The following is a 20,330-nucleotide window of genomic DNA, read 5'->3' as shown; positions in this document are numbered from 1 at the left end:
AAATTTTTCTGAACTCCTTGATTAGAGCCACTATTTCTTTTAAATGCTTTATAGTTTCCCATATTTTCTTTCATAGCACTTACTATAGCTTATAATCATATAGTTTATAATAATATAGCTACTATTATCAGATTAATGTCTACCTCCTCCATAAAGGCAGAAATATGTCTGTTTTGTTCACTAATTAACCACGTGCCTACCACAGAGTTAGTGCATAGCCCCTTTTAGAACCACGTAAAAACTATCGATCCTCTCCCTGAAAAAAATGAAAATATAGACACACCCACAGCATTTTCCTCCATGGTTTCAGGGCGTTAGTTCCCTTACCCAAGTCCTTATCTGTTGAACGAGATTTTAAAACTACTGCCTTGAAGATTAATAAGAATAAAATAGTTGATTAACTCACCTGTGTAATTTTTAACTGAACGGATCCTTTTGCCTAAAAAAATATACATATGCTATAAATTTTAGCTCAACCTTTTAAAAATATCTCTTTCTTTAATAAATAGGGAACATTCTCTGGTTTTTCCCCACTCATAGTTAATACGAGCAAAATTCAACATTCTGTTCCTCTTACTATCAGTTTAGTAAGTACGTGCTCACTTTACATATGTGCCAAATAGATAACACGTGTATGTTAGGTAAATCTGAACTTGGAAAACAGAAGATCGGGACATTGTTAGTAAGCAAAATACAGACATTTCATCTTCAGTTAACCATTAGTGGTTTTTCTGTGACCACTGCATGTTTATTCCCTACATTGGTCTAATTAGATCCCATATTCACCTAATTGGTATCAGAGTGGAAGTATTTATTCAAGGGTAAGTATGTGTGCACAATAGCCTGCAAACTGCTCTGCCAAGTTGGAGGCTGTAGAGGGGTTTAGGCTTTAGAAACTATCAGGTGTCAGGGCTAAGAAGAGCATTAACAGCTAAGTTTAAGGTATGTGTAGGTGAAATAGAATTTGGTCCAGTATCCTCAGTACTTAAACATCAAATATGAATTTTTTTCCTATAAGAAAATTAAGTCTACTTAGATCATATGGAATCAGTTCTTGCTGTATTCATTTCCTTTCACCTCCAGGCTTCAAAGAATTGGGGATTACTTTTAGAATAGGTGTATGATGTTGATATTATTAATTTTACCTGCTTCCTCCCAATCATCTTCTCACATGAAATGTCAGGATTTACCTATAAAATTTTTGAAGTCTGTCTGGTTTCTTGTTGTTTTCAAGTTTTGTTTTGATCCTTTTTGATAGGCTTGGTACTTGCAATAATCACAATTCTTATAAATTCTGATCTGCAAAGCAGTAGTGTTTTTAAATGTATATATCATTATAACAGCAGAGTGGTTTTCATTTTAGCATTTCAATTTTTTTAAGAATTTTTATTTCAATTTTTTAAACTTTTGAAGATTTTTGGAATTAAAAGTTTGAAGTTAATTGAAAATGAGGTACTTGGTTCTCAGGGTCCTGCCCCAAGACACCTTTTCTGAGTCCACACACTTCTCAGGTTTCTTCACCTTTCTCTTTGCTCCTCTTGGTGATTCCTCTCAAATCTTTATCTCCAGCTCAGACTTCTCTCATGGTTTCCATACCACCCACTCAACCTTGTGACTTGGCTTTCCTCAGAAGGACAAAGTCAGTCTGTGTCACACTGGAGTTATAACCTACTCCCCCAACCCCACCTCACCCTCACAAATAACAAGTAAATAAATCTTATTCTTTTTCCGGTATTCTCATAGCAAATGACACCATTCATCTAGTTGGTCAATTCAAGTTATTCTTCCTTTCACTAAAAGCCCAGTCAATAATTCCTGTTAAATCTACCTTCCAAACATCTCTAGAATCATCCAGTGTCTTCGTTCTGCTGATCCACCCTGATGTACGTCACATTCATCATCACCTGGACCAGCCTCATAACTGGTCGCATACCTCCATTCTTAGTTCCGTCCGGTCCGTTTGCCACATTATAGCAGTGAGTTTTTTCTTTTCCAAATGATAAATCAGATACTGCTCAAAACTCTTGAGTGACATTGCATTATTGAAACTAAGGCAGCATTCGGCTAATGTATTGATAAGCTGGTCTTTCCTAATTGGCTTGCTCAAGTTAGCATCTGTTGTGATTGGTTAATGCCAATGTTCTAAGTTGTTAAATATTTTGAATGGCACTCTTCTTTAGGTTAGGTCTTTTAACATGGTTTACTGGGCCCTCCATGATCTGGCTGCTACCTAAATCTGCAGCCTCAGTTGTCACTGCTCTTTCCCTCAAATACTACTTTCCACAAGTACCCAACTTCTTTTACTCCTTAAACTATGGCAATATCTCTTACCTCTAAGTCATTACAATACTGTACGCTGTGTTTGAAACATCTCCTTACACCCCATCCCCATATCCCCACTTATCTAGCTAATTTCTGCTCAATCTTAGGACTAGACCTAAATGTCACTTCCATGACAGCCTGTTATATGCTCTGATAGCATCCTTTATTGCCCATATTTTAGCATTATTACCTTATCTGTCAGATTGTTTTATCCCCTAGGCTCTGAACTCCATGAAAGCAAAGATTGTGTTTGGTTATTCCCCTGGGGCATAGCATAGTAGTTGGCACATAGTAAACAGTAGGCACTAAATAGAAGAAATAGAACCATAATGGTGTACACCTGAAATTTGTACAATGTTATAAACCAATGTTACTGCAATAAACAAAAAATAAAAATAAAAAAATTTAAAACAAATAAAAAACTAAAAACAACAACAACAAAAAAGAAGGAATACTTAAATAAAAAGAACAGATTTGGGGTCAAAGGTAGAGTTTTGAATATGCTGATTTTGAAGAATCTGAGTGGTATTTAGGTGGAGACACCAGAAGAAGATTAAGCTTATAATTCTAGAATTCTACAGTGATGACTGGATCTTTAGCTGTAGGTTTGGGAGAAAACAGCATATCAGTAAATGTTGTTTGAAGCCCTGGTGTGGTTGTTACTACTTAGAGAATTCATGTATCAGGAGAGAAGAAGGAAAGCCAATATTCAATCGTTGATAGTCCCATCCATTTCTCCCTTTGATTTTGTAATATCATGCCCTTATCCTCCCCGAATATCATGCCTTTATCCCACCCACTCAGATTTTTTTAATAGTAAAAGGAATAATTTTAATTTAAATTCAATTAAGCAAGTATGTGGTGCTTCACACTCTGCCGTATAATGGGTATACAGTGATGTGTGGTCCTTGCACTAGTGGAGCTTACAATTTAGCAGGGAAAATCTGCATTTATCAAGTAATGAAAAGTCGTCTAAGTGTTGTGAAAGAGAAGTGCAAAGATTTGTGGAAACACCTATCAAGGAGGTTTACAAACCAAGGGAGAGCAAGGCATGCAACTCATGTAGGCAATGTTTTCATTTGTGGTTAACATTTTTACTAATATTGTGGCTTGTAAAATCTTGTACTTAAGTAACACCTTTTCTGAGTTTATTTATTTTATTATATTTTCCATGTAGTATAAATGGGAGCATGTGATGACTTCTTTCAAACATAAAAGGAAGTTTCTTACTGCTATATTTTCTGAAGGGAAAAAAATAGTTTTTGTTTGGCTAAAGGAGTTCCAGACACATCTTTTAGCAAGAAAAGTCACTGATTAGAATCATATAAATTGTGAGGACAATGTACCTTAAGTAATATAAAACCCAAGATTTTATAGAAACTTCATAGACTTTTTTTTATGGGGCTCCATGAAGGGCAGGTTATCAGAATGTGTGAGAAAACCAGCCACTAGCTGAAAAGTAAAACCATATGCACTGAGCATTCCAGTGTGAACGCCTCGATAGCAACTGCTTCAAAGTCCTCCGTGACTATCGGAGTGACTGTGAAAAGTTAAGCAGATTGGATGTCTTTTTGACCTTTTCTGTAAACATATGCTTTATGTATAGTTTCTTATGAGAACTTGTATACTTAAGAGATGTAACCAACAAGTAGAAAGTGAATTTTGCAGAATGTAAATTATTTGATGACCAAAATGGCAGCAGAAGAAAGTTATCTGCTTTCCAGCCAAACATTTGGATTAAAAAATTATTTAAATGTTAGTATTTACTTTATAGAGTTTCACTGAAAATAGAAATGAAAAAAGAAGAACTACTAAATCCATGAGACTTACCTGGAAATCTTGGGCTTAGCATTGAAGAAACTCTAGCCTCTTGGCTGTGTTCATTAAAGCCGATGAGAGAAGCCAGCACAGTCTGGAGCAAGGTCTCCTCTGGCTTGTTCTGATTTACAGGAACAGCATTATTTAAAATCCTATGTTGCCATCTTAAAAAGAAACAGCTATTGTTTTTTATTATTTTATAAAGAAATAATATAAGCATGTATATTAGCAAAAGCATTCCAGATTATATGTGAGTTAAACTGAGAGTTACATAAAATTTTCTTTTACAGCAAAACTTATTTAAACCTAAGTAAAATGTGTAGCTATGGAATGAAACTTAGAGGTATTATTTTGCACTGCAGGCAGAGATGGTTCTTCCCTCAACTGAACAGAACACTGTAGTCTGAAAGTTAAATTTATTACATTCATATGTATTCAACAAGTGGAATGTGATTTGTTTTGAATCTTTAGCTAATTAACATTTGGCAAGGACAGTTGTTGGAAATCAGGTTTTATCCAGATGTGGAAAAACTCTACACCCATAACCAGTTTATCAGAAGTTTCTTTAAGAATAACCTTTGCCTGGGGCTGGCCCCATGGCTTAGCGGTTAAGTGCGCGCGCTCCGCTACTGGCAGCCCGGGTTCGGACCCCGGGCGCGCACCGACGCACCACTTCTCTGGCCATGCTGGGGCCGCGTCCCACATACAGCAACTAGAAGAATGTGCAACTATGACATGCTGCTATCTACTGGCGCTTTGGGGAAAAAAAAGAAGGAGGAGGATTGGCAATAGATGTTAGCTCAGAGCTGGTCTTCCTCAGCAAAAAGAGGAGGATTAGCACGGATGTTAGCTCAGGGCTGATCTTCCTCACAAAAAAAAAAAAAAGAAGAAGAATAACATTTGCCTTAAGAAAAAAATTAATGTGTCTATTAAAAGTACCACTTTTTTCCAACTCAAGGTAGTGATCATGTCCACAAATTTTATTCAGTATTTCTAAAACTCCTGAATTGGGGTTTTTATTTTCATTGTAGCACTGTATATACGTTTTATGTATAACAATATGTTAAAGTTAATTCAGTACTGCATGTAAATCTGTTAGGATCTGCCATCTCATTTTCTTTCCTGACCCAGTTTAAGTTCCATAGGCCCTTGATAATTTGGCTGTGTGGCTGGTATACTCAGTTGAAATGTTACCAATGAACCCTCAATTTTCACCTTTTCCTACTTTTAAGGATTATTTCTTTAAATGTTGTATAGTTTTTCTGTCTGATTTTCTAGTTATTAATCATGTTCTCCGGGGGCTACAGATTGTTTCTGTGCTTAATTAATGGACTCAAGGTTGGAGTATTTAAATTAAATATAGTAGTAAGATATTATGCTCTGAAGAGAAGCTGGTTATATTTTTGGGTATAAAGGTGTTGTAAAATAATGCGTTTTTTGGTTCATATATGAATTCACACAAACATTCCCTTAGAATTTAGTACTAAACTATAATCTAGGATCTCAGTAAGGAAGTTCTACACCTTTTTCTTGAATAGCCTGAAAGATAAGTAGAAATAGGAATTGTTGCTTTACAACTGTTGCTATGCTGGTGTAAACAACCTATTGTTTCAAAATGTGGCTTTATTTGAAGTCCATTCTTGTTGGTGAGAATTGACTATTAAATACTTTTATTACAGAATTCCAGTAGATAACAACTGGGAACCTCTCAGTTTTAAATGCTGGCCATTTCCCCTTGTTTATTACAGTTTTACAGAATACACAACAGATTTTTTTTCAATTTCCAGCCTTATTTAAATGCTCTCGTTATAGAAGTCCTTTTGATCTTTTCCAAAACCAGCAACTCTTTTAATTGGCATATACTACTAGCATAGTATAGCATCAGGCTCCTCTATGAATTTTATTATTACTTAGATACTAAATTACATACAAGCTAGTATCATCTATTATTCAACAACAGTTCACTCTATAGTATAAAACTATTTTAGGAAAATCATCATGTTCAAAATATCAAACTATAACTGTCATCGTTATCAATTAGTATTTACTAGGTACACATATATATATGGAGTTATTAGCTAATGGTGAACATAATACGTAAATTTTGCATTCTGTGAGCTTAAATCCAGAATAGAAATTCCTATTGTGCACACATTAAAGCACCAAAACTGTCTGACAATAGTATTAGGATTCTTATTTTATTAAAATATAAAGAATCTATTTATTGTTTCAAACACTGATGTGTTTGGATAGACCTTGACTCTTTTGAGAGAAAATATGCAGTCACTGTGTTGGTTCAGATCTTTATATAATGGCAAGCACAGATTTCATAAGAGTTAAACTGCAGGTTCTTGCTCACTAGTAGTGTTTGTGGTAAACTGTTTGATATTTAAAAAATTCTAACGTAATATCATAAAGTTTTTTCTAATTCATTCTCATGGTTGGTTTTGCTTACCGTGAGTTGCATAGAGGCAAGAGTCATTGATTGATGACTGTTATCTTGAGAGTCTAGCAAGGTGCTTGGCACTTGGTATCTTACAGGTTCTGAATAAATAGTTATTGAAAACTCAACAAGTAAAGATTTTAAACAAATAAAAAAAATTGAAATTCCTCTAACAAAGGTTCAACTCAATTTTGAAGAAGAATCCAAACAATATTACTATGAAATCACCACCATTATTATCCCTATTTTATAGATAGTGAAATGGAGACTAAGAGAAGTCAGATAATTTTTCCAAGTCACAGATGTAGTAAATTGCAGATACGGAAATCTAATTAATGTCCATCTGTTTTCAAGGCTAAGCTCTTGGTTGTTCTTATATCTCTAGCAGAGAAGGGAAGTTGTCAGTTGTTTGAAATATATTTATTTAATTTGAGAGAGGAACATATAATGTGATTCTAATTATTAATATTTTTTCAGTTCAAAAAAGTTTTTGAGCACGTGCTAACTGATTATGAAAAAAGTTCTATGGACATTCTTAGTAACATAGGGATTAAATATAGCGATACAAAATTCACAAATTGGTCTGTAAAAAAGAAAGTGGAACTTACTATACTTTTAAAAAGGTATTAGAAACCTTATTTAATCATTTTAAATGAAAAGAAATGTCAATCAGTATACACACTTAAGACTAGTGCATAATGAAACTGGAAAATGAAAGAGGCCCCTTCGTTGTCTGACATGAGTGAGTATAAGTATGATGATATCTTAATGCACACACACATGGCACCTCTCGGTAGATGTTCCTAATTTTTCTGAAGTGGACAGATGAATAAAACTCAATTATCAAGAATCTTCCTACTTTGAATATTGGTCAAAGGCATCTTTCTCTGGACCCTTAAAATTTTCCACACTGACGCAGTCAATTAGTGAATTAAGAAGACTACCTAAAAAACTCAGGTCAAAATTTGGAGAAGGAAGATGTGTTTTAAGAGAAGAAAAACCTGTTTTATTTTAATTTTTCAGCTTATTTATTCCTTTTGATCAAATTAACTGAATTCAGCCTGCCAATTGCCTACTTAGACTTAAGCAAGAGAAATGAAACATCAATAAGTAAAATTTAGTGTCCCTTTATGTAATTTGCTAAACTAGAAGTAGATTTTTCTCTCAAACTATACTGTAGTTTTAATGCTTATGAAAGTCTTCAACTTCAGGAAAAAACAGTTCTCTAAACGGTGATTTTTTTTTAGCGTCTGTTTTCCTGTCCCTTTATCCCTTAGTCAGTGTCTTCATCAACACAAATCTCTTCCAGCCTTTGAAAGCGTAAAGCCAGGCTTATTTTTCCAGGAAGATGCTTTCTTAATGTGCATTTAACTGATTTCCGTCTCACTAGAACATTCTTCAAAGCCCCAGTTCCTGAAGACACACTTGGTGTACTTATGGGTGGGTCCTGATTGTGGCCATTGTCCCCCCAGGGATGGCTGAAGTCTATCCGTGATCACTGAGAACGCTCACTGTGATCTCTTTCCCTTTGGGAAACATGCCAGGGTGAAATCTGGAAGGGCGGCAGTCGTTGAGAGTAGGAACGATGCCGCTGAGGTGTAGGAGTGGGAAAGCATCATTAACTCTTCTACAATAGCTGTTATCTCAAACAGTGCCTTATCCTTCACTCTCAGGCTGTGTTCTGCCTTGTGTCACTTGAGACAGTGCCAAATCCTGAGATGATTCCATGCGTTCTGTGAGCAAAAATATTCCTTATGGCCTGAGCCATCTGAGCCCTTTCCCTCCAGTCATATGGAGCCTCCCTTCTTGTCTCTCCATTCCCACTGCTGCTCCTGCCCCATAGCCCCTGCTCTGCCAATCCTTAGAACCACTCCTGGTACCCAGCGTCTTCCTTCAATCCTTGTCATGCTGGATTTCCCTGAGACATTTGGCTCTGTGACCACACACACCATTTTGAATCTTTTCTGTCTTTCTTTGGCTTCTATGGCTTAACGATAGCGCCACCTGATTCTCCTTCTTCACATCGTACTTCTTCCCAGACATAGTTACTATATCAGTTGCCTTTTTTCATCCTTTAAATGTTCCTGTTCCCAGGTTTTATTATTAGACATTTTCTCTTTTCATTCAGAATTATCTCACCAAGTAATCTCATCAATGCCCAAGACTTCAGTTACAACTTTAATATTGATGACTTTTAAATGGCTCTCCTAAGCTCAGGCACATGTATCTAACTGCCTCTTAGACATAAATCTTAGGCTTTTGTGAACTGACCTGTCCATCTTCCTACCATTTCCACTATTACGGAGTTTAAATAAGTAATTATAGATCATAAAAATTAGATAAGCAATTTATTAAAAATTAAATAAAAATTTATTAAAAATTGCTTGTTTTCTAAACCACTTTAGATTTCTTCTATGATGCTTGTTCTTCATAGAACAAGCATTCTTCAATGTAGGGTCCAGAGATGTCATGAGAAATAGAATAACTAGCATATGCAGACACTGCAAAATTATCTCTCTCAAAATAGTTATACATAGTGTGAAGGATTTCTGCCAATGTGACATTTCACCTAATAAAAAGTTTTATCCAGACTGCATAAACAAATGTCTTTTTAGAGAAGAAACTGGTCAAATTCATAATACTGGGATACATTGAGGTCATGTGTTGAGGTTATCTATATAGAATAGACAGTATTCTGGAGAATACCTAGAATCTTGAGAATATATGCAAATAATATCTATAATAATCTATAATCACATCTATATAGGAATCAGTATGCATGTCACATTCACATACATTAGCTTATATAATTTTTATTACAATCCCCTGAAGTAATGGGTCAAATGTTATCCTCAGTTTACTGATGTTTAAAGAAATATACCACTTAGAGAAGTTAAATGACTTTTCCAAGTTCACACAAACTTATAAGTGGGGTTGCTAATAAAAGTGCCCTGTGTGGGTATGATCCTGTGCCCCTTCCTCCTAAGGCACTTATGCTAAGAAAGTAGCTGAATTTTTAAATGAATGTATAATGAATACATTTCAAATGAAGAAAATGTGCCTTGTATAATTTAGATATTTCTGTATTTCATTCTTCAAAGTTTATTTCAATAAATCTCCCTGTAGGTATGGACAAAATTGGCAACTAATTCTATTCTCTAAGTGTTTTTGATGATCTTCAACTGTTGGCATGAAGTTACAGCAAGGGTTCAGATCACAAGGCCCTGGAGCATGGCATCTTTCTTAGCACTGCTCCAATTGGCATAAGGGCACCAGCTAACAGGTGGTTCAACTGTAGTTAAATTACTACAGACTGATCTTAACAGCAGGTAATGGCCAGGATTTCACTTTTACCATTGTTACTGATAATAACTTAGATTTTAAGAACCTTAGGAATTTAAATAAACTTAGTTTTTCCCAATCACTAATTTATTTGTATATTCAATTTAAAACATTGTTTTCGGAGAAGGAAGAGGAGAACTGAAGTTCTCCATAAATAAGGCAGTCAAAACGAAACTTTAAATTTTGAGACTCTAATCCACAATCATGTAAAATGTCCTACCTTATTTTAAGCTTATTATTTTCATAATGCCTTTGTCAAAGTAGCAGAAACAAAGCTTCATCTATTAGGTATTGAATGTGGTTTTTTTTTTATTTTAAACATAAATTCATAAGGGGTGTCAGATAAATGTAAGACTACTTTGAGATAGAAATTAATTTGGAATGAAAATCAATTTTATATCTATGTATTTCATGTCTGTGTATTCAGTTTACTTAAAATAGGACCTCACCAAACGTTTCTATGTTGTGTGGCCAATAGCTTTGCTCCTACATCACAAAGATATTTATATCTATGCCACTTTTTAAACCCATGGAATAATGTAGGACTCTGAAACACTTCTTTTTCTTTGAACACATTGATATGCCACATCTCTGCTCTGTATTCATTAGTTGGTTATCAAAATTCTTTATAATGATGACATGAGATAAACATATGGACTATTACTCTGATAAAGGATACTGGTCAGAAGCAAAACAGTTTTTACATTTTAATCATAAAAATGTAAGCATCCTGCATATGTCATGCAGTGCTACCTAATCATAAAGAGGTAATCTCACTCTTTTTGGACTCCATAAAAATGCTTCATAGCATGAATATAATTGTTTCTTCTTTTTGTCCCTTCTTTGTAGTTGTTTGAAATTACAGTGCCTCTCTCTCAAGGCCCCAAACCAGTGACAGTCAGTTTTGCCAATCACACCTCCTGCCGATGCATGTCTAAACTGGACGTTTACAGACAAGTCCATTCCATTATTAGACGTTCGCTGCCAGCAGCACCACCACAGTGAGTATGAATTAAATCTATTTTGTTCTGCATCCTCTACTAATACAAAACTATTCCCAAGTAAACACAGTTCATTAAAAGAATTTTTGTGAACTTTGCTGTCATATACTTTGCATCAAATATAAAAGAAGACAAATTTGATAGTGCACCATAAAAATAAAATTAAACTGAACCAGGGAAGCTCTTTTTTTTTTTTTGGTGAGGAAGATTGTCCCTGAGCTAACATCTGTTGCCAATCTTCCTCTTTTTGCTTGAGGAAGATTGGCCCTGTGCTAATGTCTGTGCCATTCTTCCTCTATTTTGTGTGTGGGACGCCGCCACAGCATGGCTTGATGAGCGATGTGTAGATCTGTGCCCGAGATCCAAACCTGCGAATCCTGGGCTGCCAAAGTGGAACATACAAGCTTAACCACTACGCAACCAGGCTGACCTCTAGGGAAGCCCATTTTATAGACAAAGTTGTTCACAATTAAGTATTTCTATGGAATAACATACATTCCACCAATATTCTTATTATCTACTTTCATACATACTACAATATTCATACATACTAATTTAGCCGACTTGATAGAACATTCATGAAATCAGGTGTGCCAACTCATAAATGATGTTAAAGCTAAAAACATTTAAGCCTTGATGAGATTTTTGGTCCAAAGCAAAAGTAAATATAAATAAATAATTTTACATCTATTGACATTCAGTTGCCTTTCTTCAATCTCAATTATTTTTTCTCTCTCTATTTTTTATTTCAGCAAGGATTGAATATTGAAATACTGATTAATTACTTGAAACAATTTTCTCTTAATATAACTTCAAATTAACATTCAAGGTGACATTTGTTATTCAAATTTCCTTCCCATCCTATATTTTAGTTTGGTAAATGGCAGCATATGCTTCACTTGATCATATAGAAGGACCTGGGTAGAGCATCAAGATTGACTCTCTGAATAGTTTATAGTGAATCATTATGCATTGTCATCTGAGATCTAGGAATTTTCTGCTTTCTGCCCCAAAATGAGGATGCAGCTCTTTGTTCTTAGGATTTCCAGTGCATATGGAATGTACATATGAATAAAACTTTCATAACTTCAACATTTGTAACAAAAGTATAAATAAATTGATGGGGAAACATACATATTACAAAATTTTTTTTTAAAACCTTGCATTCTAGGGGAGCTGACAATAAATGTGATAGGCTGATAGCAGCTTTGCCCATTGAATCTCTTTGTGCTGCTTTACTTAGTGTGGCAGATCAGAGGCCTTATCCTTCTCGAGACAATTTAGGGCAAACTCAAGGATAGCCTAATTTGAGTGACAGAGATCTGTCCCCCTTGACAAGAGAAAGAAAAGCTCTCACAGGCATCTGTGAATAAATTCCTGCTGATACAAGAGGAGGCAATACACCTGAAGCTGTTGTAGATGCGGTTTCATTCATGCAGCCCTGAGGGTTCTCATCCCATTTCTCAGCCTGTCTCCTTGGGCAACTCATCCATTCTAACCACTTCAATCATTATCTCCGTGCTGATGGTTTCCAAAATTACAGTTCAAGATCTGACCATATTATTGACTTATAATGTTTTATCTAAATCTATCTTATATTGCTGTTTATAATTATATTAAATATAATAGGTACAAAGTCAAAGATTTGTTAAATCTCTTTATTTACTTTTGCATTATTCATAGCCATGTTCTCTCATATTCTTTGAGGGCTTGAAATCACACAATTGCTTCTTTTCCTTATGTCGTAACCAAACACTGTTGGTTATTTTGGGGAGAGAGGGGAGATATCTGCTTCAGCCTAAACTTATATTTCATTTCCATCACGGCCATTCTCATCCTCTTCTCTCTGCATGGATTTCTGATTGAATGCGGTGGTGTCAATGCTAGTTTTCTTGTATCAAATTTTTCTCCAACCGTGTATAATGTCACAAATGATGCTTTAAAAGGCATCATTTCATTCATCTGACCAGAAACTGTCAGTGACTTCCAACTGCTCAAAGAATTGAGTACACGTTTCTTCCCTCCCTATTTTGGTTTGCGTCCCATTGTTCACCAAGTCTGGGTTTCACAGAGTCTGATTCCCTAAATACCAACCTCATTTCCTGCTCTGTATCTTGTTTCCCTCCTGCCCCTGGCCTATAATAAATTCCCTTTCTTTTCCTGCCTTTCCTGCCAGGTAAGCCCTGTCTACCTCTCAGAGTTCAGGTAAAAGTCTTTCTCCTGCATCTGTCTTGTCCAAATACCACAGCTTTTGCTTCTTCAATACCCATACCAGTGACTGCGTTTCCTTTGTCCTTGCATGGATTTATAGGGCTCTGTAAGTGTGGCCTGTGAAACTAGATGGTGAGAGTATTTCAGGTCGGTTTATATCCTCCACAGTATCCAGCTATAACCTTAGAAATAATTGAGCTGTTACTGTGCTTTCAGCCTTTACAAGCATTGTCTCATTTAACCCTCACAAAAATCACCTATGAAGTTGGCAGTAGTGTTAGCCTTATTTTATTAAGGAAGCAAAGCTGAGGGCCAAACAATATGTTGCACCAATCAGCAAACGCTTGTTCAATAAAATAACTTATTTATCTGTATGTATGTCACAGCATTTGCATGTTTTCATTGTTATTTATCCATATAACTACCATACTATATACTGTTTGAGGTCAAGAAGACACAAACAGAGCAAAAAGAGGCAGATCTGAACATGCACTCAGGTCTGCCAGCAATCAGCTGTTTAAGATGGGGTGTTTCCTGTCTCTGAACCTGAGTTTGCTTATATATAAAATGTAAAGATGTAAAGATAATGGAATGAAATACTTGTGCAGTGCTTAGCACAGTATCTGACATCTGAGAGTCCTTAAAGGGCAGATTTATTATTATCATTAAGTTTCACATGAAGTCTGATTCATCTCCTTGCCGTGTGTTTTTCAGTGTTTTTTACCAGTATCTACAATGAGAAATGTATTTTGCATTCCAGGCCAGTATACACATAAGTGTGTGTGTGTAATATCCATATATATGTACATATAATATGTATATAGTATATATATAAAGTAGATAACTATATAACTTTACAAGTAGTTATATATTCATATATAACTATAAAAGTAAAACAAAGTATTATTTTAAAATATTTTCCTTTATCATGATGCTACTCAACCTTTTTTTCATTATCACCCCCGCTAAGGATCCTTATATAGATGTTTTTTCCTGATGACCTCTCCCATGAAATTTTAATACCACAGACCTATTTATGTACCATATGTATATCTGGGGTTTATACATAAAAAAGGAAGTAGAAAGCTTTCTTTTTTATTCAGTGTAGGATTAAAAATGACAAAATAAAATTTTTATAGTTACAAGTTAAATAAAAAACGCAAAAGCTATTAACATGGAACATAACTTTATAACTATTTCCTATTAACATTTAAGGTAATTTATTTACTTATGTAAAGAGTAATATATCAAATTACATATGGAAAGCAGCAATTGATATAAATATATAACAATACAAATATGATAATTTTTAAATGTTCAAAATAATCATTTTTCCAGCAAAAGTAAAGTAATTTTAAAATAAAATTTCTTTAAGATTTTTGAGAGAACTTAACTTTCTTGAACTTTAGCTTCATATGAGAAAACAATGTTTCACCTATATAGCTACTGGATATTCTTTTAGCTAGTATCAACATTTTTTGTTCTCAGCATTGGACATACTAATGGTTTGAATACCTTTTGTAGAATTAAATAATAACATAAATATAAACTCTTTTTATTTAATTCTCAAAGCTCAAATCACATGCAAAAGCACCAGAAATCCAGCATAAGAGATAGCCACAAGGCACCAATGGCAGCCCGCAGGCGCACAGAGGCATCTCTCACTGTGTGACTGAGATCGAGCAATTGGTCAAGAGCAAGTCCTCCAGTCACAGCCATTTATTCACTATAATTTTATAGCATTTATCTTGCATGCACTTTGGATATCTTCCAATGCCACTGCTGCTCGTGTGATAGCCAATAAAACCCAACGGCAATTAAATACTAAGGAATAAGATTTTGTTGTGTTTTGGAGGGCCAAAAACCATTGTAAGATCTAAGATTCCTCCCCCCAATACCCAGGTTTGCCCCCCTTACAGATGATATTGTTCCCATTGTGAATCCATACCTCATTCCACGTGATGCTCTCAGATAATTTGTTTCTATTCTGTTTCTCTTTTTTTAAATGTTGGTCTCAACCTCTTGCGAATTGTGACCCACAATTTAATTTAAAAACTACCATAATGATAATGTAAATATGACAAATAATAGCTATGTTATAAAACCATTTCTTTTGTTAAAAGTCAAGAGGAACAGCAAACCATCATGGCCAAAATGAAAAAGACTCACACAACCAAGTGTTGGAGAGGATGTGCAGGTGGAACTCGCATGTATCCCGGATGGGATTGTAAAATGATACAACCACTTTGCAAAACATTTTGGCAGATTCTTATGAACTTAAATATACACTTAACATATGATCCATAACTTCCCTTTCTAAGTATTTATCCAAGAGAAATAAAAACATATTTTGACAGGATCACTTGTACACAAATGTTTATATAAACTTTATTAGCCAATAACTGGAAACAACTCCAATTTCCATCAAAGATGAATGGATACACAAATTGTAGTAGATCTATACAGTAGAACGTTACTAAGCAATATAAAAAGAATGAACTGTTGATACACATAATAACATGAATAGATCTCAAAAGCATTAAGCTGAGTAAAGAAGCCAGACTAAAAAGAATACATACTATATGATTCAATTTACATGAAACCCTAGAAAAGACAAGCATAATCTAGATTAAGAGAAAGCAATTCAGTAGAATTGCCTGAAGATGCGGATGGTGGGGATTGCCTTGGAAGGAGCAGGGGGAACATTTCGGGTGGTAGAAATGTTCTACATTTCGATTGCAGTCATAGTTACATGGGCACGTAAATTTGTAAAAAAGACAATTAATTTAAAATAGGAGCATTTCAATGTACGCATATTATTCCTCAATTTGATTTTTGAAAAGCCAAGAGAAAAAGACCCCTTTTATTAACTATAATTTTGAAATTAGTTTAGGTTTAAAATGGTAGATTTCTTAAAATCTTTATGGTAACACTTTAAGTCAAATCTGTAAGATTCTTATGATTCTTTAGGGGGAAGGGCTTCCCAGCACTCCTTTATGTAGAGTTTGAAATTTCATCAAAACGCTCGAGTTATCCCAGTTCTCCTCCATCTCCTGCTGCTCTCACCATCAGCAGGATAAAGACAAGGAATGCCTTTTTCAAATGCATGGCATTATGTTTACATTATTACAAAGCTAGATAAGTAGCAGACAATTTGTTTTATATTACTTATGCAGTGCAATTCAGTAATTAGAGGAATCATTCATAAAATGAGTCATTCATAAAATAATTGTTGAGTCTCTGAAATGGACAAAGAATGTTTCTAGAAACTGTGAGAGAGGACAAAATAAGCTTGGCAGCCTCTGACCTCAGAGCACTCATGGTCAAGGAGGGATGACACATGTTACATTGATATTGTTAATTTATTTTACTAAATATTACCATGCAGCAGGCATCCGCCGTACATTGTCCCATGCTCGTACTAGTCCTGCCGGGTTGCTGCATTGATGATGCGCATCACAGCACAGGGTTTATGAGTGTGCACACTGCAGGCAGCTTCTCAGTTGGAAAATTCATTCTCTGCTAACTAGCTCTTTGAGTTTTGCTAAGTTCTGTAAATTTTCTGTGACTCATTTTCCTCATCTAAAAAACGAAATATAAATTAAGATATTATATATAACATACTACAGTATAACATTTATAGCCTAATCCTCACAATCAATTTAATAACATTATACTATATTATATATTAATCTAATATTGTATAATAGCGTAATAGAATAATAATATAATGATGATATCAACACCTAACTCATAGGGCTGTAGTGATGTTTCAAATCAGTAATCCATGCTAAATATTAGCACAGTGCCTGACACACAGTAAGTGTTCAATAAATGTTCACTGCTATTTTTACTAACATTTTACAAATGAGAAAATTGAGTCTTAGAAATGTTAATTAGCATGTAATAAACTAAAGCACTGAAAAAAAAAGTGCCAGAAAGAGATACAAATTCAAGTCTTTCTCTTAATCCCATGCTTTCCCCCAATAGTGTAGAGCATTTCTAGTATTTACCAAAAATGCTTTCAAGTCTTAATCTCAGCAGCACCAAAATATGTCATAAATTCCAGAGGGAGGAGAGATTATCTCTAGCAGAAATGATTAGATGTCAATATTCATATTGATGTTCTCACAGATTATTCTCTTTCTTTCCCATTATTTCTTCTTAAATTTTCCTTCAATTTGAAAACTTCATGATTTTCTGTGGTCCCTTTAGTGGAGACTCTCTTTTTATGTAGGGAACCATTTCTGATTAAGAAGTGATGCCCTCGATTTTTCTACTTGATAGAAGTAGTGTTTATTCACTCATGAGATATTTACATTGAGTCTTCTAGGGAGACTTTACTAGGAACTGTAGAATATTTAAAAAGTGGATAATATAATTCCTTAACTAAAGCAACTCATGTACCAGAGAACAAATAAACACAGATATATGTACTATAATAAGTACATAAAACACTATGCTATGCTTCATTCAGTCATTCAACGGACAGTTATTGTGTGCCTACTAGGTACAACTATTGTGCTAGACTGTAGAAAGAGAAAGATAAATAGGATCACTACTCTAAAGAAATCCCATAAACAAGTCAGACATGTAAACATGGGACTGAAATTGGTGTGGTAGAGGAAGTATGCTGGACGCATGACTACAGTCAAGTGTGAGATGGAGAGAAGCTACATGAGTCCAGAGGGGTAAATAGAATTGCATCTGCCATGCCAAGGACGGACTTCAGGTCTCTCAGGAACCACCAAAAGATGCATGCAGGGTGTGATATTTACATATTATATTATAGAAAGAACAGCCTAGTGGCGATGTGGTAGTTGGATTAAGGAGCACAAGAAGAAGTGGAAAAACTAGAGAGGAAGCTTCTGAACTAATCCAATACAGAAAGAAGAAGGGTGGAACCGAGGCAGTGGAAACGGGGATGGAAAGAAGAGAGGTGGGAAGACATCGGACATACAAGAAAGCATGTGACTTGGGAGCTGTATGTGTGGGATAACAGGGAGATATTGAGGATGAAACTACATGGATGAGATACGGAAAGACAGGGGATGCCTTTCACAGGGAGAAAGGGTTTGAAAAGGAGAATTTGGTTTTGACATGTGTAGTTTGAGTATTTGTAATATCTGTAAGAAGTCAAAGTGAAACGTCCGGTGGACAGTTGGATCTGTAGCTGAGGGGACACTAGGATGGGCATGCTCCTTTGATAACTACCAGCATACAGTTGGTGGTTAGAGCAATTGGAAGACGTGAACCCAACCAAAGAAAATACAGGAAATAAGAAGAGAAGAGGAGCAGCAGATGAAACCAGGGGGAATATCAATATTTAAGAAGCTGTTGGAGAAACAATTGCCTGTGCATGAGACTGAGAAAGAGCAGTTAGAAAAATTAGCGATAAAAACTGGGAGAAAAAGGTATTACAAAAGCCAACAAGAGTTCAAAGAAAGAGGAAGTGGTAAGATGATCAAATACTAGAAGAAGCTCGAGAATGACTAGGACTGACTCCCTCAGTTGAAGGACATGACATAGAGATAACACATTTATTTATTAATAACCTCTCATGCACTAGGCACAGAGGGAGAGTGAGAGTGAGAGTGTGGTTTGAGAAAAAGGGAGAGAAAGGAGAGTAAGAGAGAAATTCCCACTTACATATGAAATCCAATCAGAGGGATTAAGTAACGTTCCCCAACATCACACAGCTAAAGAAGTAGCAGGGCAGAGATTCAAACTAAATTTGGAGCCAATCTATTCCTCTGAGGGTGCAGTCATTACTGCATTTGTAATTTCTTTAAATTAAAAAAAAAAACAAAACTTCAAACATATAATAAAGGACAAAAAATAACCCCAGAAAATGACATATCCCTCCACCCCAACTTGAAATTTAACAAATACTTTGTCACATTCATTTAAGATACAATCCAAAGACCCAGTCACCATTCTTCATCCTCCATGCCCAGAGGTAACCACCACTTTGAAATTGTATTATTCTCATTCACACTTTTCTATTTTTGTAGCATATAGATGTATTAACATACCACAAGAGATTGTATAGTACAGCTGTGAGTTTTTTAAATTCTTATGTTAAAACGGTAACATTAGTTTTTCTCTCAACAGTATGTTTTAGAGATGTGATCATATTGATGTCTGTAGGCCTATTCATTAAATAGCTGTATAATATTCCATTGTATCTATAATTAAATAAATAAAAAATATTTTGTGCCTAGTCTAATGACAATATACTATAGGGAAGGTGATATACTACGCATTAGGAAGAGAGTCAAATCAAAGGAGAGAGATGTCACATTTGAGAGAAAAATGCCTTGAGGTTGATTTTACCCCGTGGTCTATTTATTGGTTAGTTAATTGGTTATCATTGAGAATATCCCTAAAAAAATAGGCGATTAAATTAAAAAGGGAGTGGTAAGGCTGTGCTCTGAAGCTCCGAGCACCAGCCTAGGGAGTTTCACTTTTCTGTGGAGGTATTGGGGTAGCAGAGGGAATTTTTGGGTAGAGGAATGAAAAGACGATGTTGAGCATAGCCAAGGTACCTTGAATTTTTTTAATGGATAATAAAAATAGAGGATATGTATTATTTCAGCCTGACAAAGGGGCTATATCAGTCTTTGGGGGAGGGTCATGTTGTGATCAGAAAGAGAAAAAGGAAAGGTAAAAAAAGATGAGAGAATGGATAAATCTAGCCAGAAGGCTAATTTCTGTTTTTATTTGTTCACTATTTTTTATTTCCTTTACTGTTTATTTCCTTTATGGTAAAATGTCAACATTGTTTACTAAAACACTAAATAAAGCATATTTGCTTCTAAGAAGTTAGTTATTCAGGCCTATTAAGGAAAATTTCATTCATGTGAAACCTCATCTCTTCTCCAAGGAACAGAGCGGATCTGTAGCCCCTGCAAACTTTGATTTAGAACTTGATGCTCAGTGTCTTTGGACTGGTAATCTATAACAGATCCTCAGTCCAAATGCTTAGAAGCTTGAATATCCATGAGTTTTTCTTTTTACCATTTTAATTTTTCATTCTTTCACTTTAAATTTCAAGATTATACATTGTTGCTTTACCAAAAATAGAGATAAACAGAGTAGTGTGATAAATTTAATAAACTGTATTGGAACAGAAATGCAGAGATAATATATCTGCCAATTAAATCGGGACATAGTCTTGCACAAGTTGATCA

At 35.0% G+C, this 20,330-nt stretch overlaps 1 protein-coding gene across 1 annotated transcript in view; it reads left to right on the top strand.

The window, feature by feature from the left end:
- Positions 1–20,330, top strand: part of VEGFC (vascular endothelial growth factor C) — a 107,161-nt gene that overhangs the window by 75,152 nt on the left and 11,679 nt on the right. The window contains exon 4 of the mRNA XM_087418658.1: positions 10,775–10,926. Coding sequence (XP_087274784.1) covers positions 10,775–10,926 — 152 coding nt within the window. The remainder of the gene's footprint in view (positions 1–10,774; positions 10,927–20,330) is intronic.

This window comes from Ceratotherium simum, chromosome 28 (assembly GCF_057802395.1).
Source record: "Ceratotherium simum simum isolate JZ-2026a chromosome 28, ASM5780239v1, whole genome shotgun sequence".
NCBI classification, from domain to species: domain Eukaryota; kingdom Metazoa; phylum Chordata; class Mammalia; order Perissodactyla; family Rhinocerotidae; genus Ceratotherium; species Ceratotherium simum.
The sequence above is the reverse complement of the archived record's forward strand: the minus strand, read 5'-3'. Positions and strand labels throughout refer to the sequence as shown.